Below are 27,550 nucleotides of genomic sequence, written 5' to 3'. Positions count from 1 at the left end.
CTGTAATTTGGATTTATTGGCACTGAACGCCATCGCTTGTTCTTCCGTTTTAACCCAGTCAGTCAGTCCCCCACTCTCCTGATACCCAATCATTCTCTCGCAGGCACAATGGGTGTTGTCCACTGTGCCTTTGGTCATTTTTCCCGTCCCCTATTCTCCTCAGCTCTCCCCTCATCCCCAGTTCAGCAGTGTCAAGCGATTTGTAACATCTCTCCAACGTGAAAGGTGCTATATAAATGTAAGTTATGTTGTGATAGAGAACAGTTGGCATGGAAAAATTGGTTGATTTTGTGCTGATTAGAGACACAACAACAACTTGCACTTATATAGCACTCTCTACACAGGGTAGCGTCTCAGAGCGCTAAACAGTGGTGGAGTCTGACTCCGAGCCGGGGGTTAGGGGGAGGTGACCGTAAAGTACAGTCGGAAAAGCACAGGTGGGACTTGAAAAAGGGGAGAGGGGGCAAGGCGGAGGGATTGAGGGAGTGTTCCAGAGCTTCGGGGCGTAGTGGCTGAGGGTGCGACCTCCAATGGTGGAGCGGACGGTGCAAGGGACGAGGAGGCTGGTGCCAGTCAAGTGGTGGAATGAGGAGAGAGTAGGTCGGAGAGGTAGGGAGATGCCACTAAGGTAACTTATAATGATAATACTCCTGGCAATTGATGCAGTCAGTGCCTTATCACATCGTCAGAATGACACATAGTGTTTAAAGGATGTAGAGTGCAGTGACTATGTATTTGCAGTGCTTTCAGCTGGAGTTCTGGATTAGTAGGAACTGAATGTTCAAGGTAGTTGTGACAATGTACTTGTGTTACATTTGTGCCTGGGACTTTGGGTTGAACCAAACCTTTAATAAACATGTTTGCCTGACACTTGTTTCTTAAGTCTGAACCTAGTATTTCCCAACACTAGTGTATCAACAACAACAACTTACATTTATATAATGCCCTTCACAAGGGTGAGTGTCCTGGAGCACTTGACAGTAGCAGAGTGACCCTGAGCCAGGGGGAGAGGGAGGGGGAGGTGACTGTAAGCACGATTAAAAAGGAAAGTCTTTAGGAGGGATTTTAAAGTGGTGAGGGAGGGGGCAAGGTGGCGGGATTGAGGGAGGAAGTTTCAGAGCTTCGGGGCGTAGTGGCTGAAAGCACGGAGCGGAGGGCACGAGCGACAAATAGTTGTTCCAGAGCCAACAAGTGGAGGCAGCGGATGGTGGAGTGGGGGGTAAGCAGGTAGGACAGGTCGGGAGGTGCGAGGGCATGAAGGGATTTGAAAACGAGTGAGAGGATTTTAAAATCGATCAGTTCGGTAATTGGGAGCCAGTGGAGCCTGGCAAGGACTGGTGTGATGGGGGTACGGAGTTTTGTGAGGGTGAGTATTTGGGCGGCGGAGTTTTGAATCAGTACACAATTTTCTTACAACTCATCACAAATTGGCAATCAGTGTCTCAAGCCACAAAAACTAGTACAGGACTGGTGTAATAAGCTGATACTATAAGCTGGGGTTAGGTCACAGAATAGAGGGAGCTTTACTTTGCAGGGTGCCATGTAATATTTGATTGGGGGGGGGGTTGGGGTTTCTTAATGAATGCTGGGTATCCAAAACACATCTCAACAACAAAAATAATTCCAGTTTATAATGTGCAAGGTTTATAATTGTAAGATTTGTAGTTTTTTTTCGAGAAAAAGACCATCAGAATGTGTATTTTGCAGGTACCGAGTGATATAAGCAACAGGACCTCTCCCCTCCCCTTACACCAGATGTGTTTAGTTTCAGTTTATTACCCCATGTTCCTACTGAACCTCTTGTCATTGAGTGAACGTGAAAATGATTCTGAATCAAGGTTATAATCAGTATAATTTGGGCTTTAGCTTTGGTGTCTAGAAGCAAAATTGCCGCTTGAAACCTTGAGGAGCTTTCTCCAGTAAAATAAATGATGCCACTATAGTAGAGATTCAGATGGTGAAAACTGCTTCAGTCTCTGCACCAGAAATAACCCTATATTTTTCTTATTTTTCTCAGGCAGTTCACCACACTGCCCTTCTGCTTTTTAATAATTTTCAACATGGTGCGTGTGGGAAAGGAGATCTGTGTCAAGTGTGTTTCTGTAGTTCATCCCTCAATTCCCCGAAAAATGCAATTTTGAAAAATAAACACAATTTCTCTGCTTTCTCCTCGCTGGTGTCTGTGATACGAAATAGAATAGAAATAGATCTAACTACCCTGAAGAATCACGGCAATAAAAGTGATACATATTTTTATTTGCCAAATACATTAAGGGAAGATAACTATCATTTCAGCAAAGCCTTCAGTTTTCTATTGTTCATAAGAGGAAAATATAATAACATTATAACTATTTGGTGTTTTAACAGATTTTTTCCAACAACAAAACTTTTATTAGTGACAGGTTCTATGCTTTTATCATTCAAAATGATAGCAATTAAAGCTACAGTGTTGCCTCAATGTGTGTTAAAAGGTCCTCACAGATAGTGGTGATCACTTAGGTTTTATGTCAGGGTCTCTAACCAGGTTCAATAACTTGTTCAGCTTGGCTATTTCCACGTCAGGTCCTCGTTTTACCTCTTGTCCTTTTTTTGCCTTTAAAGGAAAGGGAGATATATGTTGAGATCAATACAGAGTTTGGCTGCACTGCTGGTGGGAAAAAAAGGTTCTACATATTTTATAATAATAATAATCCTTGCATTTGATATAGTGCATTATAACGTCATTCAGATATCTGAAAGCGTTTTAGAATATACTGTAAAGTGAATGACTGTACATTCTGTTAATTTTCAATCAATAATAACATGAGGGAAGGTGGATGGAATGACTGTTCCCAGGCTTCAGCTATTACAAGATGCTCAATAACATGCACAAGAGAGAGTGAACTCAATGAGATTCAAACACACAATCCAAGTGTGAAGATCAGTCACCAATCACTACAAATTCAGAGATCACGTTCCCTCCTATTTTCCTACCACCTGTTTTGAAGGAATGTGCTTTTTTACTGAACTCCTAATAGTTCTCTGACATCAGTGTGACTGAAACAAGCAACAACAACATGCACTTGTACAGCATGTTCACACAGGACAGCGTCTCAGAGCGCTTAAACAGCATTTTTGCAGGGATTGAATCTGCCTGCATCCTGTGTACTCATCCTCTAGCTCACCATGCTTACTTACTAATGAAATAGAATAGTTTGCACACATTGTTATTTTCTTTGCACAGGTTCAATGAAGCACATTGATTCGTCAGCTAGCATTTGCTGCCTTGCAACACAATATGATATGACACTTTGAAAATGTATCGTACTGAAAAACTGTTATGGCAAAACGTGTATTTGAATGAATCAATCACTGTTGTAAGAAGCTAAAACATTGTCGAGACCACTGGTCGTTTCCTGGTCAGCCTTTCTACATCAAACACTCAGTTTGGGTCATTGCCAAATGCTTATACACTGCTGGGCTCAGTGATTCCTTCCAGCTTTGGAGACTGCTTCAAGCAACTGATTTGAATGACAATCAGCGAGTGTTGAAAACCACTCACAATAACCCCAAAATTAACGACATTTAATTAAATTATTTGTTTCAGAAACCATTTTAGTCTCCTTTTACTGACAATATAGAATCTTGCAATGCACTGCAGAAATGTTTCAGGCCAAGAGACATTGAGTAGATAGTAATAAATCAAAGGCAGCCTAATTCATAAGCTTCCTCCCCGCATCCCCCACTCCCTACTGATATTTTCCAGTCTCAACATATCATCGCAAACTCAATACATTGCATTGTCAGATTCTCACTGCAGTCAGTTTAACAGAATGATTTCAGAGGCATTCTGTTTTTTGTGTGTGAAATGTCCTGTGAATAATGCTGCCAGCTAATTGCTTCAGAGAGCGTAGAGAACGGTGATATATTTCTGCAATAAAAAGGGCAGTTTACTTGACTGAAGACATTTATATAAAATAATTTTTAAAATTCATGAGGCAATTGGAATATAAAAATTGTACTTTTTAAAGTTTCTTTAAAAATCTTTATCAAAGGCAACTGCAGAGAGAAATCAACATATAAAACAGTTTTGAAGCATTTCAGGTAATGACGTAATGTGAAATATAGGATAAAATAGACTGAGACTGAATTTAATCATAATCTCATTACAGATATATCAGCAACAATCTAGCATAATTTACCTAGTGCTGGCCACACAATAAGTGATATATGTTCAACAGGCATTCCGTTATGTGAATTGATTTATAAAGCCTGCAGTGTGTTTGCTTATTGTTCAGTTTTTCTAACCAACTTTTAGAAACGTCTTGAATCATATTTACTAGCTCGGTTGGTAGTACTCTTGCATTTGAGTCAGAGGGTGTGGGTTGAAGCCCCATGGTGAGGGTTTTCAGCTCAGAGTCTAGGCTGACACTCCAGCACAGCACTGGGGGAGCGCTACAGTGTCGGAGGTGCCGTACTTCAGATTAGATGCTGAATTCATAAAGGGAAGGGAATTTCTGCAGGTATGCTGACTAACGATTCTCAGGATAAATTGCTCATTAACTTCATGGCTGTTTGTGGGGCATCACTGACTGTATACAAATTGGTTGTTGCGTTTGCCTACAAAATACATCTTCATTTCACAGCAATTATCTGTCAAGTGCTCTGAGATTTTTCAATCTCAAACTTCTTATTATAAAATGAATCTTATTATAAAATATAATTCTTAAAAGAAACTGCTTCTAAATTATTTATTTCAACCTATATCTTTCATATAGTGTATGAAATAATAATTTGCATTTTTCTTATCACTTAGGGAATCTACCAAAACACCTCAAAGTGCTTCTTAGGACATTACCATAAAGGGAAGTGACTTTGTATTTGTGGGCGGATGTGGCACCCTGTACCTTTTTGGTCAGCAGGTGTCTAACACATACAGAAACCCACCACTATGCTTAAGAGTATGCAAACCAGATTGAGAAAGATGCTAACTACATATGGAAATGTTCCTGTATCTGGAATAGAATGTACCTATTTGCTGAGAGTATTAGGCAAGAGCCAAGTCTAGGGAACAACACCTTCAAGAACAACAGCTTGTATTGATATTGTGCCCCTCAAGCAGGGTAGCGTCCCAGAAGCTTGGTTCTGGGGTTCCAGGTCGGCAGCCCAGAGTATATGCTGGGGGTAACTTAGAGTTTAACCAGATAAAACCACATGGATTCCTATTGAGAGCACTGTTTGGAAGGCTTCCTGGTACTTGTCCAGCTTGCCCTTGCACCTGCCTATTTATTCAGTTATCAGGATCTGAGGGGGAGAAATCCCTGCTCCCAAGGCTAGTCTACCCCTCCAAGTCCTGACAATAAGCCAGGCTGGCTGGTCTATCATCAGCAATGTCCTGGAACATTGGCTCAGAACAACAACAAATTACATTTGTATAGCGCCTTTCACGTCGGTAGGACGACCCAAGGCGCTGGACAGTCAGGGATTGGACCCGAGCAGGGGGTTGGGATCAGGAGGGCTGGAGAGCAAGGGAGGGTAGGGGTAGGAGAGTGTCCGAAGGCACGGTTGATGAGGAGGGTCTTGAGATGTGCCTTCAAGGAGGCAAGGGAGGGATCAAGGCGAAGAAGGGAATTTGGGATAGAGTTCCAAACAGTGAGGGCAGAGAGCCTGAAGGCCCGACAACCAATGGTGAGATGGCCCAGGTTGGGGATGTGGAGCAGGGTGGAGCCTGCTGAGTGGCAGACTGAAAAAGGCTTAGCAGGACCCAGAAGCAAGGCTTTGGAGGGCCTTGAAGGTGAGGATTTTGAACTCTATCCTGTGCAGGATTGGGAGCCAGTGGAGCCGGGCAAGGGTGGGGGTGATAGGATCACAGAGCCTGGTGCAGGAGAGGACACGAGCTACAAAATTCTGGATGTTCTGCATTACATCACCTTGGAGCAAGCTGCCAAATGACCTTTAGAGTATGGATTATTATTCCCTCTCTGTTCACAAAGAATGCGGAGGGAATAATAGCCTCAGTGTCACACACATATATCAATTACTGTAATGAAACCGTTTTAAGTGGAGTGAAAACACATGTTCAAAATTGTTTTCCTTTTTAATTATTTTACCAACATACTTACTCTCAAGAAATTGACAGTGCACAGATTACCCAAACCTAAGCAGTTCTACCCTCCTCGAACGCTCTGCTAATTACTACTCTCTAACAAGGGTAATTTGTAGTTCTGTCGCTCATTTGCTGGGTCGTGATCCCCAGGATCTTTCCGCCTCTCTGCCTCTTATTAAGGCTTTGTCATGATCTTTCCCTTGTAGGTCTTGTGCTCATTATCTGCTTTGATGCCCTTTCCCCAGCTATTAATTGTTTCCTATTGCGAGGAATTTCAGCTTCTATTTATAGAATGATTCTTGAGGCAAGGATCCACAAAGGTGGATTATGATATTTTGAGGAAATAAAACATTAACACTTCACAACATTTCGAATCATAACATTGGATATTTGCAACAATTTGCATTTATATAGCCTTTCGTGTTACAAAAAAGTCGAACAGCACTTCAGAAATACATCAAAAGGGATTAAATGAGAGAGAGTCTTCGCAACACAGGATTAAATAATCACAATTACATGACTGAAAAGCAGTAATTTCTTTCAAAGTTGAAACCTGGTACATAATTCTGAGCAAGTTTGACATCCTTTTTCTGACCATAAACTGGATCGATATTTTGGAATAAAAACTATGAATCCTTATGATAGCACAGTAAGCTTACTCGGAGGAGATACTTAGTTGGACTGAATTAACATGGATCAAGTGATGAGATAACTGGCATGACAAGTCAATTGAAGAATTCTACAATCATGTATCTGCCGTGGCTCGTTTAGGTAAAAGTCAAATATCTAAATACCTAATCAACTCCAAACAACACATCATTACTGCTTTGTGCTCTGGGAAAGAGGAATCTTGCTCTGGCTCACATATCTATATCCAGTTGTGAATGATCATGATTTAGCTGGATTAGGTAACAAGAACAGATGACATAAGAACATAAGAAATAGGAGCAGGAGTAGGCTATTTGGCCCCTCGAGCCTGTCCCACCATTTAATAAGATCATGGCTGATCTTCTAACCTAATTCCAATTATCCACCCTATCCCCATATCCTTTAATCCCTTTAGTTTTTAAAAATCTATGATGTTTCAAAGAAGAAAAAGATTCATTCCAGCCTCACACTTAGCTAGTGAACACCTGTGCTCATCTAATAATAATACAAGACTAGATTTGTATAGCGCCTTTCACGTCGGGAGGACATCCCAAGGTGCTGAAATGATACAGTATATTCGTGGAGTCCTGTAGCTCAATGGTTAGAGCATTCGCCTCGCAAGCGATAGACCTGGGTTTGATTCCCGGCAGGGCAAAATGTTGGGCAAGTTTCCTTACTCCACACGCCTGTTTACCTAGCAGCAAGTAGGAATCTGGTTGTTAGTCGATTGGCAGATCGCTTTCCCAGGGATAATAATTCTTAAAAAAAAAAATAATTTGGTCACTTCAATCCACGACTGTTTGTGGGACACTGCTGTGTGCAATTGTCTGCCGCGTTTTGCTCACAAATATACAGTCAATTCACTTTACAGTATATCCTGTGAAGCGTTTTGAGACGTCTAGAAGATGTGAAAAGCGCTATAACAAATGCAAGGATTATTATTATATCATAACAATCCTTGCATTTGATACAGCACCTGTCACATGAAAAGGATGTCTTAAAGCATTTTCCTTGATTTACTGCAGTGTGGTGACTGTGTATTTTGTTTGTATTTCCCATTTGTGCACAGCAATGTCCCATTAATAGTCATGAATTGAATGACCAATTGTATTTGGGGACATGTTTTGAATAGTGTATGAGGATTGGACTGTGGCGATCAATCCAGGATCAATCCAGGATCAGCTTTCCTTTGGCCAGTCCTGGAATGTGAATGTCAGCTAAACAGCATTGATAAAGAAAGCTGATTTTAATTCCTTTTCTGTGAGTGCAGCCCTTCACTAACTGAGTCTAGTCACTGATGTTACTGAAGCATGAACATTTCTTCTATGAGTGACCTAAACATCATGTGTTTCAACTTTGCTTTGTTGGTAGCGTCCTAAACTGTCACATCAGAGGGCTTTATGTTGGGGTTTTAGTTTACTGTAGTAACTGGCAAATGCTGCCTCTAAATTGTTGGAGGTGCCATCTTTCAGATGAGATATTAAACTGAGGTTCTATTTACCCTTTTTCAAATGGACAATAAAGATGCCGCCTATTCAAAAAAAGAGAGATCTTTCTAGTGTCCTGGCCAATAATCCTCCAAATTCTTGATCATTCAACTCAAGGATGGGACCTTGCTAGCTTCTGCATCTGCCTACCAAATCAGTCACTTGCACTTGGCAGAAATTATGTGTGAAGCACTTTTATACTGCTGAGATACCATTTATTTTCTATGTTAATAATAATCCTTGCATTTGATACAGCGCCTTATCATGTCGTCAAGATGTTGCAGAGCACTTCACAGTATGTGGTTTTGTCTATGTATTTTGTGGGCTAATTTTTAAACTATGAGTCATAAAAAGATGCCTTACGCTTGACAAATAAGTCTAGATAAATCTGTATCAGGAACACCACAAAGTTGATAGTGTAGTTTACATCGCCTTAAAATTCTAATTGTGCTAAATATCAAACCAGGAATGTAAAGCACATCAACAACAACAACTTGTATTTATGTAGCTCCCCTCAGACGGGGCAGCGTCCCAGAGCGCTTTACAGTAGCGGAGCACGATGCCAAGCTGGGTGGAGGTAACCACGGTCAAAGAGGAAGGTCTTCAAGCGCAACTTGAAGTTGGGCACGGAGGGAGCAATGCGGAGGTAGGGCGATGCCAGGCCATGAAGGGATCTGAAGACTAGTGTGAGGATCTTGAAATCAATCCATTTGGTGATAGGGAGCCAATGGAGCCTGGCATATCTGCCATAATACAGATTACAGAGGAGTTTCATATTTTAAGGCTATTTTAATTAGTGTTGCAGCATAGTGGAGACTTGTAATCAGAGATCACTGTTTGTATTATATTTAGTATATCTAATCTACGCTATAACACACAGGTATTTTTCAGTGAGGCACTGTAAATATCAATATTCCTCTCATATTTTCCCTTGCTCTCATATGAAATTCCCAGCTATGACGTTCTCAAAGTGAGGAAATATTAGGTCATAAACTTTCTATTTTGATGTATAGAGGCATCATGATAAAGTTATAAAAAGCATATTGATTTTCCAGTGTTTACTCTTCTCATTGCTCATGGGTAGGTAAGTTAGCTATAATTGTATTTTGCTTTAGATTACTGTCAACTCAATTACTGTCCTCCTCCTCGTGCTCGTTTACTTTCTTATGCTTTGCTTTCTCCTCTCTCCCTTTCCCTCATCTAACCTCTCCTTTTCACTATCTATATGCTCCCTCTTGGTGACATCATCCATAGGCATGGGTCCACTTCTATGTAAATGCAGATGCCATTTACTCAATATCTCTGCCTATACCCTCAATTCCAGGACCATTCTGGCGGTTCTGACTGATTGTCAGGCATCAAGTCCAGGATGAGTTCTAACTTTCTACACCTAAATGCCAAAAAGGTCAAGATTCTCCTACTTACTCCCAGTGATTACTCATCTCAGGCGCATGGAGTGTCTTGCTCTCTTGCTCTACCCCTGATAATCGTTCAACCGACATCCGGGCTCTCACTCGTTTGAACTTCCTTAATCTATGCAACATCACCCTCTTTCACCAACCACTCCCTCCTCCCTCTGGACTGCTGAGCCGCTCATCTCTCCTCCCCTCCCCCAGCTCAGGCTCCCAATCAGTTGTGTGAAGACGTCCTCTCGACATGAAAAGTGCATTATAAGTGTAACTTGTTGGTAGTGATACTTGGAACGTATCTGACTCTAACCCTTTATTGAACTCTTTCTCTATTCTCCTTTAGTTTCACTACATTCAATGTAAAAAGCAACAAGTTGCACTTATATAGCACAGTTCACAGAAAGTAGCATCTCAGAGGGCTTAGCAGTGGCAGAGTTTGATGCCGTCCTAGGGAGAAAAAGAAGGTGACTGCAGGCATGGCGGCCTTGGTTGAAGAGGAAGATCTTCAGGTGAGATCTGAAGATGGGCAAAGATGGAGACGCTGAAGCAGGGATTTCCAGAGTTTTAAGGGGTAGTGGCTGAATCCATGGTAGTTGGAGTGGGTTGGAAAGCAGAAACAAGGGACAGTCATAATGCCACAGCCGGCTGAGCGAAGGGTCTGGAAAGAGGAGTGGGGTGTGAGCAAGTTGGAGAGGTAAGGAGGTGCTGGGCATTGAGTGATTTGTAGCTGAGTGAGAATCTTGAACTTGATTTGTTCCGCAACAGGGAGCCTATACATTAAGTACAATATGATTTACATTTATATAGCACCTGACATGTATGGAGGACATCTCCAAACACTTTGTACAGTTTTTAAAGCCTTTACACAGCAAAGCAAGTCTTTACAGGTAGTGATGCAGCTGGATCATTTTATTGAACACTCAGGCTTTGTTGCAGTAATGTATCACAATGCTGGATATCTGTTCTTCTACGTGTAACACATTAGGACATAGACATTTCTTTATTCAAATATGTTACAAAACAAATCAAATCAGCGATTAATTTATTGAAGATTTACTGTCAAATAATATCTGTAGAAAAACAATCCTTCATTGCTCTTCAAGGCATAGTCCCAGCGCCTTAGGACATGCTTCTGACATGAAAGGCACTATATAAATGCAATTTTGTTGTTGTTATAGATAACCATTTAGGGTTGATATATTGCTATATATTACCTCTGTGACCTGCTAATTTCATGCAGACCTGTCCGCTCCCTGCTCTGGAACGCGGCAGCCAATTGCGCACAGCAGTGTCTCACAAACAGTCATGGATTGGAAATGACCAATTTATTTTTGTTTTGTTTTGGAGGGATTATTATTATTATTATTATTACTATTACTAAATAAACCCCAAACTACAACCAGTGTTACGTCAAAATATTGTACACCAAAGATCTAATGAAAAAGTAAAATGGAAAAATCTACACATTGATTTTTCAATGTTTACATGTCTCATTGCTATGGGTAGTGGAGCTGGCTATTATTATAGTTTGCGGTAGAGAAATATAACCCAATTATTGTCCTCCTCAGTTACCTTCTCCAGCACAACCCAACACCTAATAATGACCCTGATTATACAAAGTCAGAATGATAAGGAATACTGGCTCTGATGGAGAAACACGAAAACCGCCTCAGCCTTCCCACTCTCACCAGGAGATCATTAACACAACTGCTAGTTAATACTTTCAAAGGTGAAAGTAAATCACTAATTACTGCCAGGATTTTTAAAGGAAATAATGGCTAATTAACGATCCTGATCTCAAATAGAAAATAAACTTTGGAAGGTTCCAACTAAAAATAAAATGCTAACACCACAGGACTTTTAGCATATGGCTCACAGCTGGTTGTCTTACACAATGGGAAACCCATCAACATTAAGCATGGTGATGGGTTTTGGCATCCGTCAAGACACCCAGCTGACCAAAATAAAGCCTTCACTGTTTGAAAACACTGCCTAATTGTGATTACATATTAAATTTAATCTATTATCAGTGGAAGAGGTACAGTAGTACCCTCAGATAATGACAACTTCTTCCCACCTATCATAGGTAGAATCAGAACAATACATAATTTTCCAGCTTCAACAGCAACACGCCTTATCAAACATTTCACTACATACAAAAAAGGCGATAAATATGTGCAAAATACAAGGGCTAATATTGCAATGCTGCTACTTTAACCTGATGCTGGGAAAAGTGACTACAATAGAACAACACGTAACTAAACATGGACTCCATACATGTATGCTTATGCAAACTCTGGCTGGCATGTTGGCAAAAATGTTTTAGTTGCATGTGAACTGATCAGGTAAGTGATTTACTCAAGCAGACTGTAATCAGGCAGCAAGGGGTGGCGAGAGATCTGATTCAGGCAAGTGCAGAATTAGACAAGACACACACAACCACACAGAGAGGCAGTGAAAGAGAAAACCACATGCATGCACACACACATACTTGATTTCCTCACTGTTTTTATAGCCACAATACGACTAGTCGCAATTGGATTCTCACTTAAGTCAACCAGTAAACTTGAATGTGCATTGTTGAGGTGGTGACCTTCAGATGAGATGTTAAACCAAAGTCCCGTCTGCCTACTCAGGTGGACATTGTAGGTCACCATGGCCCTGGACAACAATTCCCAAAATAAAATTGGTCATTCATTTCATTGTCTGTTTGTGGGACACTCCTGTGTGTAATTGAGCTGCCACATTTACCTACAAATACAATTACTCCACTTAGAGTAAAATCCTGTGAAGTGCTTTAGGATGTCCTCCTGGTGGGAAAGCGCTCCGAGATGTTACTTGCACGAAAGGCGCAGCGCCCTTCACATAGGGTAGCATCCCAGATTTCTTTCCCACCCGGAGGATGCAAGTTGTTGTTGAAAAGCACTATATCAAATTGGATATGTTTTATTATATACTGAAACTGGGAAAGCTGGAAGAGGACAATAATTACATACAGCATTTGGCTTTCCTTTGTCAGCTACCTACTACCTTTATGGAATATGATACTAAAATAATCAGAGGGGGCAGGGATTCTTCTCATTCAGCTCCTGTTTCCCCTGCAAGTCAAAGCCCCAATAGGTAGAGTGAAGCTAGATGGACAAACAGCAGGACTGCTTGCCAGACAGTGCTTGCAAAGGCAAGCTAACCAACCGGGTTTTAGCTGGTTAGAATCCAGCAGTCACATCAACACACACTCTGGGTCCTTATGCCTTGCCTCTTGTCAACCTGCACCTAACACTCTTGAATTAGGTAAGCAGGATGCGTCCCTCCTAAGAGAAAGTGCACATTCCATTCCAATAAATATCTCTGAAATTTCCATGTGTAAGTGGGATGCATGGAGCTCGGTTTCCGGATGCGTCAGACACACGGTAGACCAAAAAAAAAATCAAGAGTAACAGCCTCCTTTATCTTAGTGCTGTCATATCTGTCTAAAAACATAGAACATGGAACTAGAAATTAATGGGTATCATTTGAGACTTCTATAACTTTTCCTGTAGCTCAGTGGTTAGAGCACTCGCTTTGCAAGTGAGAGACCTGAGTTCAATTCCAGGCAGGGCGAAACCTTGGGCAAGTTTCCTTACTCCACACAGAGCCTAATAATAATCCCTCCAAAACCAAAAACAATAATAAATTGGTCATTTTCAATCTACGACTGTTTGTGGGACATTGCTGTGCGCAATTGGCTGCTGCGTTCGCCCACAAATATACAGTTAATTCACTTTACAGTGTGTTCTGTGAAGCGCTTTGGGACGTCCTCCCGACGTGAAAAGCGCTATATCAAATGCAAGGATTATAATTATTATTATTTTCTGCTTCTCTATTCTTTCTGTATCTTTCTCATAAAAGTACTCTCCCTCTCAAAAATGGCAGAGATATACTGATGAATAACTAAATCTATCACAAGCTTACAGATGCATAATCTTTGTCATGGCATATTACTCTTTGTAGATAAAGATTTTTGTGTAGAAGAGGTGTGAAAATGTACTGTTCACTTTAATAATTCATCCACTATTCCAGCAGAGTTGCTGACAATTGTTGAGGATTATTAATAATAAAGTGGACATGAAGGAACAAATTATTTTAATTCTGTTGATACCTCCACAATTCATTTTGTCCACCCTCTACCTTTGCGAAACTACCTCATGCTGTCTCTATCTTTGGAGTTCCCCTTAAATGTATTCACACCTCTGTTTCTGAATATAGATTCCTGCCTGGCTCTTCCGTTTGCAACATTTGTCCATCACTCTGGACAGTCCCCTCTCCCGAGTCTCTGAGCAACCTGTCCCTCCCACATGCTCGGTCTTTAAAATAATAATAATATTCCTTGCATTTGATATAGCTCTTTTCACATCTTCTAGACCTCTCAAAGCGCTTCACAGAATATACTATAAAGTGTTGACTATATATTTGTCGGCGAAACAATAAAAATCCCCTAACAATGTTAAATGAAATGAAAAAAAAACCCTAATAATGTTACTTCTTCAATCTACATAGAGAAGGCTATAAAAATTACACTATTTCATTTATTTGTAACCTTGAACAGTTCCCAGGAACTTGTCAGTATCACAAGAGGAAAATAGATATTCATAACAGACACGGAAGGTACCATTAAAAGTATAATGCCACAAACCAAGTTAGTTAACATTCTGCTCACAGGAGTCAAAAAGCTACTGCACTATTATGTAACAGAGCAGAATCTTTAAATCCTATTTTCCAAGCTGAACAGCTGTAAAGAGTAGTCAAGAATAAGATAGAAGGTACTTTGAAAGTTCTGAACCTGCCATCAATGTCTGAATTAATTTGGGTCTAATTTACATGGACCTATAAATTTCAGAATATATTTATTGCTCGGGACAAGCACTGACAGCGCCATAAAGCCATAAAGAGCTGCCCATCTGCACTCTGAAGCCTACACGCTGAGAAAGACAATTAACAATGTCTCATTGACATCACACAGATCATGCTCCAAGTTTAGGTGACAATTTTCAATCTAAGGGCAGTTCAGCTTTAACACCATTTATCACTGCACTACTATGCTCTGTGCGCTTTATCAGAATTGTGTCTCAAAAGCCACTTTAACAACAATAACTTGGATTTATATATGCCCTTCACACGGGGCAGCACTTGCAATAACACATAGGAAATTGAAATCACTTGAACCATGAAAGCTCCAATACAGGTCAGGTCTGTTTTATTCCTCATCACAGTCACTACACTTCACAGTCAGTAAAGTTAAAAATCCGGTGAAGCACTTTGAGACGTCTTGACAATTGGTGTTAAGCCACTATATCAAATGCAAGGTTTATTATATCGTAGGTGGCTTAAGAAATGGCAAATCTATTTCGATAAAAACATAAAAAGTTTTAAAGAAAATAGTAAAATAATAACTTTCATTTACTTGGCATTTGTTATCCATAATAGTGAGCATCAATTGCTGGTCATAAATAGACATAAAGTCACAGTAAGGATATATGTTTGGCATCAACTACTCCTTTGAAACCAGCTGCATTTTTGAAACCATGACTGATTAAAGAGCTATTATCCTCAACTGAGGCCTAAAATACCATAATTTCCAAACTATTAATTATTAATTACTGTTAAAATATTTGATACTTCAGGCTATGGAGGACGTGAATTCTACAATTGCTGATGACAAAAGAACAATGAACAAGTCAAGCATTACACGCAGATATTTTCAAAAAAAGCTTCTGTACAGACCTTCAATAATTTAGAAACAATAAGCACAAAATACCCAGAGGAACGGCAAGGCATGAAATTTTGCTGATTGGAAAAGCTACCGACTTTGGCAGCATGTGATTATTAATATAGAAATCCCATTATAGCTACCCGCTGCCAAGGTCAGTAATTTTGCTAGCCAGCAGAAACTCACCCCAATATTTGTCAATAACTATTTCAATCACAGCTTGCTTTCCCCTCCACGAAGCCATACGATTTGCTTTGCATCTCTACAGGGATTCCTCATGCCTTGCACCATTATTTAAACATTTACAGGCAGTGCAATTACATATTTCTGCTCTTAGTCAAGTTATGTAAAGGAAGATTGTTACATTCTTGTTTAAAGGGCAGAGACTCTACCTGGGTAGAGAGATTTTACTCTATTTTCTCAGTATTTCAGAGTTTCCAGAATTTGGTAATAATAATTGTTATTCTTGCATTTGATATAGTATCTTATGACATCTCAAATGCTCCACAGGATTTACTGTGAATTATAGTGATTGTGTATTTTGTTGGCAAACGTAACGGCTAGTTTGTGCACAGCAATGTTCCACAAACAGCCATGAACTGAATGACCATGTTTATCTGGACACTGTTGGCCAGGGCAGTAGGACAAACTCCCTTCTTTTTTGAATAATACAATGGGATTGTTAACATTCACTTGAACAAGCAGGTAGGACCTCGGATTAACATCTCATCAAAAGGATGGACAACTACGGCAAAGCAGTTCGCATTCGGGTGCCAAACTATGGGATAAGTCCCGATGTGGGGCTTGAACCTACAACCTCTGACTCAGACGTGAGAGTGTTACCTAGTTAGCCAAGCTTAAATACAGTCTTAATTCGAAACCTTTTCTGTAAATTCATTGAACAGCTAATTTAAATGGTTCACAAATTAGCTTAGTTTGGGAAATCTTTCTATTCACATTCAAACTGAATTCAAGACTGCAAAGCTCTGCAAACTCTGAAATGCTATGTAAACAGAGCAAGTCTAGACTCGGGCGGGATTTCCACAGAGATTTTAAAAATGAATATATGCTGTTTGCAAAAAATATTAAGAATTTGGTTTGACATTTTTAATAATTCCATTGGCGTAAGTAAGAAGAAATTCTGGTGCATTTTAGTCTTTCACTGCTTCTTATTTAAATCTTTAATTACAATGTTTCAGTCACATGGAACAGAGGGGCTGTTTCAGAGAATCTTCCAGCTGTGAGCAGCCAGCAATACTTCTATTGCACAACAGCTGAATGCTGTAATTGTAGGACAATAGGGAGAATATCGTTTATAGATCCACATCTGCAGCGTGGGTGCAGATCATTTGCAATCCCCTTGTTAAATTCTTATTAACATTCCCTCAGAGTTTTCGTCAAGTTAACAGCCACAGATAAGACACATAAGGAAACAGGCACAGGAGAATGCCATTCAACAACAACAATCCTTGCATTTGATATAGCGCTTTTCACGTCGGGAGGACGTCCCAAAGCGCTTCACAGAACACACTGTAAAGTGAATTGACTGTATATTTGTGGGCGAACGCGGCAGCCAATTGCGCACAGCAATGTCCCACAAACAATCGTAGATTGAAAATGACCAATTTATTATTGTTTTTGGTTTTGAAGGGATTATTATTATTATTATGATTATTATTAGGCTCTGTGTGGAGTAAGGAAACTTGCCCAAGGTTTCACCCTCTGCCTGGAATTGAACTCAGGTCTCTCACTTGCAAAGCGAGTGCTCTAACCACTGAGCTACAGGACTCCAGTTCATCAAGCCAGTTCCACCAGTTTATTAGATCTTGTCAAATGTTTGGATCCCAATGCTCCGCCTTTCTGCCATATTCCTTAATACCCCTACTACCCAAGTGTCTGTCACTCATTTAAATATTTCTATTGATTACATATCAATGCAAGAATTATCATTACAAATTATTATTAATGAATTAGTGATATGAGATCAACGTGCACTTGAAAGTACCATGTACAGATAATTTCAAATAGGATAATATCTCACATGCTTTCACCGAGATGGAGCGGGGCATATTTGACCCATCTGAGCTTTTTCCCCACACTCCTCAGCTCCCAACCCCAGCTCAGGTGTCCATCCAGCACTGTGAGGAGCTTTAGGACATCCAGACTTGTGTTGAAATCCCTTCACTCGCTGGCACCTCCCTACTTCTCCGACCTCTTCACTCTCCACTCCACCACCCGGTGCCTCCGCTCGTCTGGCACCAGCCTCCTGCTCGACTCTCGCACCCTCCACCCCATCATCGGAGGTTGTGCTTTCAGCCCCTATGTCCCAAATCTCTGGAACTCTCTTCATCAGTCCCTTCAACTTGACCCCTCCCTCCCCTTTTTCAAGTCCCGCCTGAAAACCTTCCTCTTAGACCATGCTTATGGCCACCTCCCCCCACCTCCCGGCTCGGAGTCAGATTCCGCCACTGTTAAGCGCTCTGAGACGATCCCCTGCGTGGAGGGTGCTATATAAGTGCAAGCTGTTGTTGTTGTCCTCCTAATGCGAAAGGTGCTGTGTAAATGTAAATTGTATGTTCACAATCAAAAGTAAAAGCAGGATTTTCATTCTACCTCAGGATCAGCTCTACTAATTGGTGATGTAGTTTTGGTTGATATAAAACCTCAGTTTGGATATCTGTATTGATTGTGCAGCCGTGAACATTCAAATCATCAATACAGCCAATCGAACCATGATTTAACAGGATTTTTAAAAACACGAATGCTCTCTATAAAGGTCATTTCAGTAACATGTTGGGGTGAGGAATAAGTAATAAAACATAAATTATTTTCCTGATATAGTGTGAGAGACCTAATCATCCAATATACAAATACCAAATAATGGCTGTTATCAACCAAGTTACTGTTTTGAGGGAAAAAAGTCTATCAAATATTCATTCAAACAATGAAGTCTTTCAGAAATTCTATTAATTACTGAGGTTTTCCACAGGCATTATTTCCATTCAGTGGATTAAGAGAAATGTTAGCGTGTATACAGTGCACTTCTTTTGAGAGAGGTAGTGGTACCCAACAGAACAATAATGTTATTTGAGAATGTATCCTTCGAGACGTCACAAAGCGCTTCACAGAATATACTCTAAAGTGGATTTAGAGTGGAGGAACAATGTAACTCCAACTTTTTTCGCGTCAAAGCACTGTCGAAATGCGACAGCCAATTGCACACAGCAGTGTTCCAAAAACAGTCCCGAATTGAGTAAACAAATCGTTATTATTTTTTAAAGGATTATTAGCCACAGAAAAGCGATCTGTCAATCAACAACCATGTTCCTACTTACTGTTAGGTAAACAGAGGCACGTGGAGTAAGGAAACTCGGCTTACGTTTCACCCAGCCCAGGAATCAAAACCAGGTCCTCTCACGTGCGAAGCGAGTGCTATAACCAATATGTTACAGGACTCCACTACATGGTAGTATAGCAGTAGTATCGCCAGGCAGAAAGGTATCACAGTATCTCAGAGTGGTTACTGTAGTGGGAAAATTGTGATGCAGCTTCACATTTGCATTTAACTCGAAGCACAAAGGGAAGGGCACAGAATCAACCTTGAAAGTTGTTGGGATGGCATTGCGAAATCAAAGTGAGATCCAGAAAATAATTTCATTGTCTGTTTTAAAATGTTCTGTTCTCATTTCGAAACAGAATAAATAATTGTCAAGGATTCCTGACATGACAGTGCTTTGTCATGAAAAAAGTTGGAGTTACATTGTTCCTCCACTCAGCAATTTTCTATGTTCCTCAAAACACTGACTCATTCTGGGGAATGATGCCACAATGATCCTCTGGTCCTTCACTCAAGTAATTATTCTTCATACAATAGAAGCGCTCCGGGACACTACCCCACGTGAAGGGAGCAAGACAAATGCATGATATTGTTGTTGTAGAGGGCCCAAATTAATTGGCACCTGGCCAATTGTGGATTTGAAAACAATGCAGATAACAGGTTATCATCCCCGAGTCTCTTCAACTCACCCCATCCCTCGCCTCCTTCAAGATCTACCTCAAGACCTTCATCTTTGTCTGTGCTTTCAGCCATCTTTTCTCCTTAAACCTCTCAACCACCCGCCCACCCACCACCTCGGCCTTCATCCCCAGCTCAGGTGCATTCTCTGGATATTCACTCGACATGAAAGGCGCGATATAAGTATAAATTTGTATTGCATCTTGTATCACCATGCAAAACACAAATTGGCTACAGTACCAACTTACAACAACACCACCAACTTGTATTTATATAGCACCCTTCACGCCAAGTAGCATCCCGGAGCGCTTGACAGTAGCAGAGTCTGACCCCGAGCCAGGGGGACAGGGAAGGGGGAGGTGACCGTAAGCACCCACAAAAACGAGGGTCTTTTGGCAGGATTTGAAAGTGGGGAGAGAGGGGGCAAGGCGGAGGGATTGGGGGAGAGAGTTCCAGAGCTTTGAGGTGTAGTGACTGCAAGCATGGCCGCCGATTGTGGAACGGAGGGTGCAAGGGACAAACAGGAGGCCTGAGCCGACTGAACGGAGGCAGTGATGGTGGAGTGGGGGGGTGAGGAAGTCGGAAAGGTAGGGAAGTGCGAGGGTATGAAGGGATTTGAAAACGAGCCTCACTTGCTAGCTCTTTTTGTCCATCTCTCTGATTTTCTTCATTTTTTTCACTCTTTCTCTCTCTCTGACAACCTATAAGTTTCTATTTTCCTGTTTTCTTTCTCTATCTCTTTCTCTCTCCCTATCTTTTACCCTTAACTGCATCTGTAATAAAATATTGAATAATAAACATGCTTAACTGGATCACGGTGAAGCTGTGGGGGAGACATGTGATCTTAGAAGATCACAATTTGCCCTACACATTCAAATGTTTGTGGATCTTTACACAGTTTTCATTGTATATATTTTCACTAGGACCACAGTGTTTTGTTTCCACATCATAAGTGGAGATGCAGATAACTGGTGCGTTGATATTCCACTGTACAGCAGAATCAAGCTATGCCTGATCCTGTCTTCATTCTGTTGATGCAAAATTGTCACACAGGCACATTGCAATAAAAGCAGTCTTATGTCTTCGACACAGAGGAATAATTTAGTCATCAGCTATTTTCAAAAGAAGCAAAAGATAGTTGGAAGTATATGAAAATTGAAGATTGACATAAATTTTCAGTACGGTCGTAAAATGATTTCAGCTTTTGGGAAGTTTAGCTTGCACGGTGATTTAATGACACTCCTAAGAACAATAGCAAACACAGCAGAAATGGAAATTACTCCGTTTATAGATTTCTCTTGGGACAAGACTTTAACAGATCTGTGCAAATTAATATGGGGATGGAGAAGGACTTGAGTTGGTAAGTGACAACGATGTCTATGGTGTCTAATCGGCAGTATTTCTTAATGGAATTTTCCCTATCTGTAATTAAAATTCTTCTGAAAATCTACCTCTTCAACCTTGCCTATAGTCATCCCCCTCCTCCTCCCTTCTCAGTGCCCAGCACTTAAAGACTTGCCCTGTGCATATTTTACAGTAAATTTGTCAACCCAGGGATTTCACAAAAACCCTAATGTCTTGACCAAAGCGTTAGAACTATTCAACAATAACAACAACTTGGATCTATATAGCGCCCTCCACGCCGGACGGCGTCTCAGAGCGCTTTACAGTAATGGATCCCGGGACCGAGCCAGGGGGAGGGGGAGGAAGGTGACCAAAGGCGCGGTCGAAAAGAAAGGTTTTCAGCAGAGACCTGAAAATGGAAAGGGAGAGAGTGAGACGAAGGGAGTGAGGAAGGCAGTAACCAGAGCCTCGGGTCATAGTGGCTGAAGGCACAGCCGTCGAGGGTGGAGTGGAGGACTCGGGGGACGAGGAGGAGGCCAGACCCGGAGGAACGAAGGCAACGGGTACTGTTTTGAGGAGAGAGGAGGTCAGAGAGGTGGGGGGGTGCAGAGGAGTGCAGGGACTTGAATACAAGGGTGAGGATCTTGAAATCGATCCTCTCTGGGATAGGCAGCCAACTCCGTCTGTAAGGAGTGCCAGAAGAAGAGGAAGAGGCCTATGACAAATGGAGTTCTTGTGCATCCCATTCTCACTAAAGGGTTTGTGTCCAGGAGTCAAGTTGATCTCATTGATATGCTGTGTCACAACAACAACTTGCATATATAGCACCCTCCATGCAGGATAGCATCTCAGAGCACTTAACAACAGCGGAGCCTGACTCCGAGCCGGGGGGTTGGGGGGTGGGGGTGACACCGAGCTAAGGGGCTGGGGGGTGGGGGGAGGTGGCCGTAAGTACAGTCAAAGAGGAAGGATTTTAGGCGGGACTTGAGAACGGGCAAAAGGGGCGAGGTGGGAAAGGCAGAAAGATTGAGGGAGAGCATTCCAGAGTTTCAGGACATAGTGGCTGAAAGCACGACCTCCGCTGCTGGGCTGGAGGGTGTGAAGCATGAGCAGGAGCCCGGTGACAGTTGAGTGGAAGCGCCGGGAGGTGGACTGGGGAATCAGGAGGGCGGAGAGCTAGGCAGGTAACAGAAAGTGAAGGGGTTTGAACACAAAGTCACACTCAAACTTCAAGTGGATTATGGTGTACCAGGACCATCTCACCAAATTCTGTGTACTGAAGCCTCTCACAATGTGCTGCAGAAGTAGCCTTTCAGCTCATGGATACCTTCCTCCTCCATGGTTGTGTTTGCCATCTTCCAGAGTGACAAAGTTTCTGAATTTACAGCCCAAATTATCACTGAGCTACAGCAGGTGTGGCCAAACCTCACTTCAGTTCACGGCAGCCTCGACACCCACAAAGTCAAGCCAACGGTGAGATCAAGGATATGTTAGGTAGCTTGGTTACACACAGGATTGGACAGTCGGCATTAAAATTTGTGCAGTTTCAAAAAACTCAGCTCACCATTCAGGAATAAATTACTGACCCACTCGCCAGTGGAAATAGTTTCTCCTTGTTCGCCCTATCGAATCCCCTCAAAATTTTGAAAACTTCTATTATTAAGTCTCCTCTTAACCTGCTCTGCTCTAAGGAGAATAATCCTAGCTTCTCTAGCCCCTCCTCATAACTGAAGTCTTTCATTCCTGGTACCATCCTGGTAAATCTGCTTTGTACCCTCTCTCAGACCTTAACATCCTTCCTAAAGTGGGTGCCCAGAACTGAACACTGCTCTAGCTGAGGCCTAACCAGGGTTTTATAAGGGTTCAAATAAATGTGCTATTTATTTGCGAACATGTGTCAAGGCAAAGTTATCAATATGATGAAATGATCACTTAGTCATTTCACAAAATCCCTGACTCCTAATTTCAGCTATTTCATGAATCTCTAAGTATTTTATGAAGTCCCTAAGTGAAATAGTAATTTCGTAAAATCCCTGGTTTCACAACTTTACTGTAACATATATAAGATATAAAAAGCAGCTGGCACCCAGTCAACTGAGCTGAAACACTTTAACAACAACAAGATTCCATTGAGAGAGCCTTTCACGTCGGGAGGACGTCCCAAGGCGCTGTACAGTTGGGTCTGGACCCGAGCAGGGGGGAAATGGTCAGGGTGAGGGGAGGGAAGGGAGGGAGCGAAGAGGGGGGAAATGGTCAGGGTGAGGGGAGGGAAGGGAGGGCGAGGAGGGGAGAGAGTTGAGAGGGGAGCTGAAGGCACGGTCAAAGAGAAAGGTCTTGAGACCGGCCTTGAAGGAGGAAAGGGAGGAGGCGGCGAAGGCACTGGGGGATAGAGTTCCAGAGCCTCGGGGCTGAGAGGCTGAAGGCCCGGCCACCAATGGTAGGGCGGTTGGGGCGGGGGATGTGGAGCAGACCGGAGCCAGAGGAACGGAGGGTACGGGCAGGTAAGTAGGGGGATAGTAGGTCAGAGAGGTAGGAGGGAGCGAGGCCGTGAATGGCCTTGTAGGTGAGGATGAGGATCTTGAATTCGATCCTCTGGGGGATGGGGAGCCAGTGGAGGCGAGCGAGGGTGGGAGTGATGTGGTCCCCAAGCCTGGTGCGGGACAGTACACGAGCTGCAGCGTTCTGAATGACCTGCAGTGTGGAGGGAGGTGCGGGAAGGCCGACGAGGAGAGAGTTCCCATAGTCCAGCCTTGAGGTGATAAAGGCGTGGACCAGAGTTTCAGCAGCGTGAGGGGTGAGGTAGTGCCGTAGTCTGGTGATATTCCGGAGGTGATGGAAGGCGGTGCCAGTTGTGGCGCGGATATGAGGAAGAAAGGACAGCTCAGGGTCGAACAGAATCCCGAGGTTCCTGACGGCTTTGAGAGGTGGAGAGTGCAGCCTTGGATGCTGATGCTGTCAGCGCCTGAGGTGCGGAGGCGCTGACGTGAGCCAATCAGGAGGGCCTCAGTTTTGCGCACGTTGAGCTGAAGAAAGTTGTCTCTCGTCCAGGACTCGATGTCGGACAGGCAGGCTGTCAGGACATCGGTGGTCGTGGAGTTGAGGGTAGAGGAGGAAAGGTAGAGTTGGGTGTCATCCGCATACATGTGGAAGTTAACCCCATGTCTGCGGATGATGTCACCAAGGGGGAGCATATAGAGGGTGAAGAGGAGGGGACCGAGGACAGAGCCCTGAGGGACATCACACGAGACAGTGCGGGGGCTGGAGGAAAAGCCGTTTGTGGAAACAAAATGAAGACGGTGGGAGAGGTACGACCTAAACCACTCAAGGACAGGGCCTTGAAGGTTGAGGTGGGAGGACAAGCGGTGGAGGAGGATAGCGTGGTCGACTGTATCGAATGCTGCTGATAGGTCGAGGAGGACGAGGAAGCAGAAGGAGTTCTGGTCGCAGATGGTCAGGATGTCATTGGTGACCTTGACCAGGGCAGTTTCTGTGCTAAGGGCAGCACGGAAACCCGACTGAAGGGGTTCGAATAATGAATGGGTGGAGAGGAAAGAGCGCAGCTGGGAGGCGACAACTCTTTCAAGGACCTTGGACAGGAAGGGGAGGTTGGAGATGGGCCGGTAGCTTGATAGCTGCGACGTATCAAGGGAGGGTTTTTTCAAAGTGGGAGTGATGATTGCAGTTTTTAGGGGAATGGGAACAGAGCCAGAGGAGAGGGACAGGTTGACGATGTCTGTGATGTGTGGGGCAAGGAGGTGGAGCTGGGAGATAAGGAGTGGAGTGGGGATGGGGTCAAGGGAGCAGTTGATGGGTTTCAGGGATAGGATGAGTTTGGGGAAATGTGTACGAAGGTGTGTAGGGGAGGATGGGTAGGAGTCGGAGTGTGGGAAGGAGGGTTTGGGGGGTGGGTGGAGGTTGGAGGGGAAGTGACCGCGGAGCGGATTCCCTTGATTTTGGATTCAAGGAAATCCAGCATCTCCTCCCAGTGAAGGTTGGAGGAGATGACCTGCGCGGGGTGGCGGGGGGACAGAGGAGATGTGGTAGAAAACAGAAGCCTGGGGTTGTTCTTCTATACAGAAAACAGGGGCATGCGTCAGCTGCAAACCATGGGGAGCAGAATAAGATGCTGACATCTTAAGACATTTTTTTTCCAGTTCACCCATCTGTGACTCAGATCCAGGGTTGCACTCTTTATGTGAATAACTGAGTTACGTACTCCCTGTGTTGCCTAACTGCAGAAAATACTCCAGTTAGAACACATATTACCCAACAGTGTGCTGATACTCAATAAATAGCAATCCTTTTGAAAGGAATAACAGCTCATGAAATCTGATGCTTAGTGGAATGTTCCACATGATATAAATACATGAAATATCTCACACCTTTATACAAGCGCAATGGAAGAAACACAATATAGAGCAATAGTTACTTCCCCTTCAGATTCCACAGACACTATTAACCCTGTAGGGGACAATATTTATAACACTGTGTGCTATAATGTGCAATAATGGTGACAATTTTATATGCTTGTAAAACATAATTAGTACAATGCCCTTTCCGATTCTGTGCAGTCATTTTATATTGTTGAATTAACTTCATGCATTATTGATTCTAATTTGATAAGGTGGAGTCCTGTAGCTCAGTGGTTAGAGCACTCGCTTTGCAAGCGAGAGACCTGAGTTAATTCCAGGCAGGGCGAAACCTTGGGCAAGTTTCCTTACTCCACACAGAGCCTAATAATAATCCCTCCAAAACCAAAAACAATAATAAAATTGGTCATTTTCAATCTACGACTATTTGTGGGACATTGCTGTGTGCAATTGGCTGCCGCGTTAGCCCACAAATATACAGTCAATTCACTTTACAGTGTGTTCTGTGAAGCGCTTTGGGACGTCCTCCCGACATGAAAAGCGCTATATCAAATGCAAGGATTATTATTATTATTATTTCTAACAAATTATATTATTACTACTGTAGGTTGAGCATCCTCATCTATTTTTTACATTTGTTGCATTAATAAGCTTTCACACTTACTTGTGTGTGAGAACACACTCTCTCGAGCCCGGCGCTGGTTGATATATGTTATAGTGAAGAGCTGGTGTGGTCCCACTGATTTCATAATAAAATAATAATCCTTGCATTTGATAGTGCCTTATCACATCATTGAGGTCTCAAAGAGCTTCACAGAATATACTGTAAAGTGAATTGACTGTATATTTGGTGGCTGAAACAGGGCAGCCAATTGCGCATAGCAGTATCCCACAAATAGTCGAGGAACTGTGTGACCAAATTATTATTATTATTATTTTAGCAGAAGTGAAAGTTTTTAGACCAAATACAAAGCTGCTCAACCAAAAAACATTCAAAACCTGTTCAGGGACCTCAGTGAACTTGAACAAATTAATTAATGAACTTTATTTGGTTTGAGTGACTGCAGATTAAATATCAAGCTGAGAGGTTCAAGAGGTGGCAACTGTACCTCAACTCCAATTACCCGCCTTTGCCCCATATCCCTTGATTCCCTTATCTGTCCACCTCATTCTTGAAAATATGAATGGATACAACATTTATAGACTTTTGGGGGAGACAGTTCCAGATTTCCACTACCTTTTGTGTGAAAAAAATGCTTCCTGATTTCACTCCTAAATGGCCTAGCTCTAATATCAAGACTATGCCCCCTTATTCTGGTTTCTCCCATCAGAGGAAACAGTTTCTCTGTAGTTTACCCATCGTAACCCTTTATCATTTTAAACACCTCAATCAGATCACCCCTCAACCTTCTAAATTCAAGGGAGCACAGACCAAGTTTATGAAACCAATGGTGGAGGGGAGTCAGTGTAGCCGAGTGAGGATAGCAGTGATTGTGCCACACATTTTCTCTAATCCCTTCTGTGCACTGAAATGACCATTTGGCTGTGCTGGTGTGAGCTCCTCTGTTGGAGCTGTACACTCTTCTCACAATACCTTTTCATTTCATCGCTGTTAACCTTTGTGACTACATTTCTTGTCCAGTTTACAGCCTATTACCAGGTTTGATTTCTGCCTTGTGAGCACATTTGAACTTTTTGTGGTTTAGATTTCATTCTGTTTTTGATTGTAAATGTAGTGTAATAATATATTGCAGTAACATACCATGAACAAGATTTGATTAAAAAGTCAGGCACAAAATAGAAAAAGAACCACAGTTCTACATTAATATGATGTTTACTCCTGTTGGAGTGTTACCGCATAAATCCTCTTAGAACACTCCTCACTAGACTGCGACTCTGCTTATAGAATGGGTGTCCTGTGGACTTGCAATTACTGGGAATGTGCAGTATGTTTCTGACATGGACTGTCTGGCTTCCTGTGCAAGTTCTCAGGGTGCACGCAGCTGGCAGGTCAGCAGTGACTGCTTTGCCCATGTTTCCTGTGAGAGTAATTCTGGTTGACTACCTGGCTCCACCGCAGGTGTTGTCACCAACAACCCTACAACCCAGAAGCGAGACGTGTGGCCATTGTTTTTGTGGACCTGTCAACACCCGACATGATAACAGGGCTGTCCTGAACTAGAAACCATAGAATGGCTTTGGAGACTCAAAGGTAAAGAAAGGAACAAATCTAAAATACAAATGTGCAAAATCTGATCTCAACAAGATTTGGTGACAAGGCAAGAGGAAAATGAAAACTTGGTCTTTGAGGTCTACAACATGGGCAATTACAAGCCGAGCCAGATGATCTGAACGGATTTTCATATTCCTACATTGTTGTAATTATATAACAAAAAAAATATTTCCGCTTAGGTCAGTATCATCACCTCATGTCACATTTGATATC

General features: G+C 42.3%; 1 protein-coding gene across 2 annotated transcripts in view; it reads right to left on the bottom strand.

Annotated features, from left to right (window-relative positions):
• Positions 1–2,237: 2,237 nt before the first annotated feature.
• The window catches only part of dnai1.2 (dynein, axonemal, intermediate chain 1, paralog 2), a 91,612-nt gene continuing 66,299 nt past the window's right edge, over positions 2,238–27,550 (bottom strand). For both annotated transcript variants that reach the window (XM_007897127.2, XM_007897128.2), the window contains one exon: positions 2,238–2,593. In XM_007897127.2, coding sequence (XP_007895318.1) covers positions 2,492–2,593 — 102 coding nt within the window. In that variant the 3' untranslated portion in view covers positions 2,238–2,491. The remainder of the gene's footprint in view (positions 2,594–27,550) is intronic.

Source organism: Callorhinchus milii, unplaced genomic scaffold, assembly GCF_018977255.1.
Source record: "Callorhinchus milii isolate IMCB2004 unplaced genomic scaffold, IMCB_Cmil_1.0 Scaffold1, whole genome shotgun sequence".
NCBI classification, from domain to species: domain Eukaryota; kingdom Metazoa; phylum Chordata; class Chondrichthyes; order Chimaeriformes; family Callorhinchidae; genus Callorhinchus; species Callorhinchus milii.
Note: the sequence above shows the minus strand (reverse complement) of the source record. Positions and strands in the feature narration are given on the sequence as shown.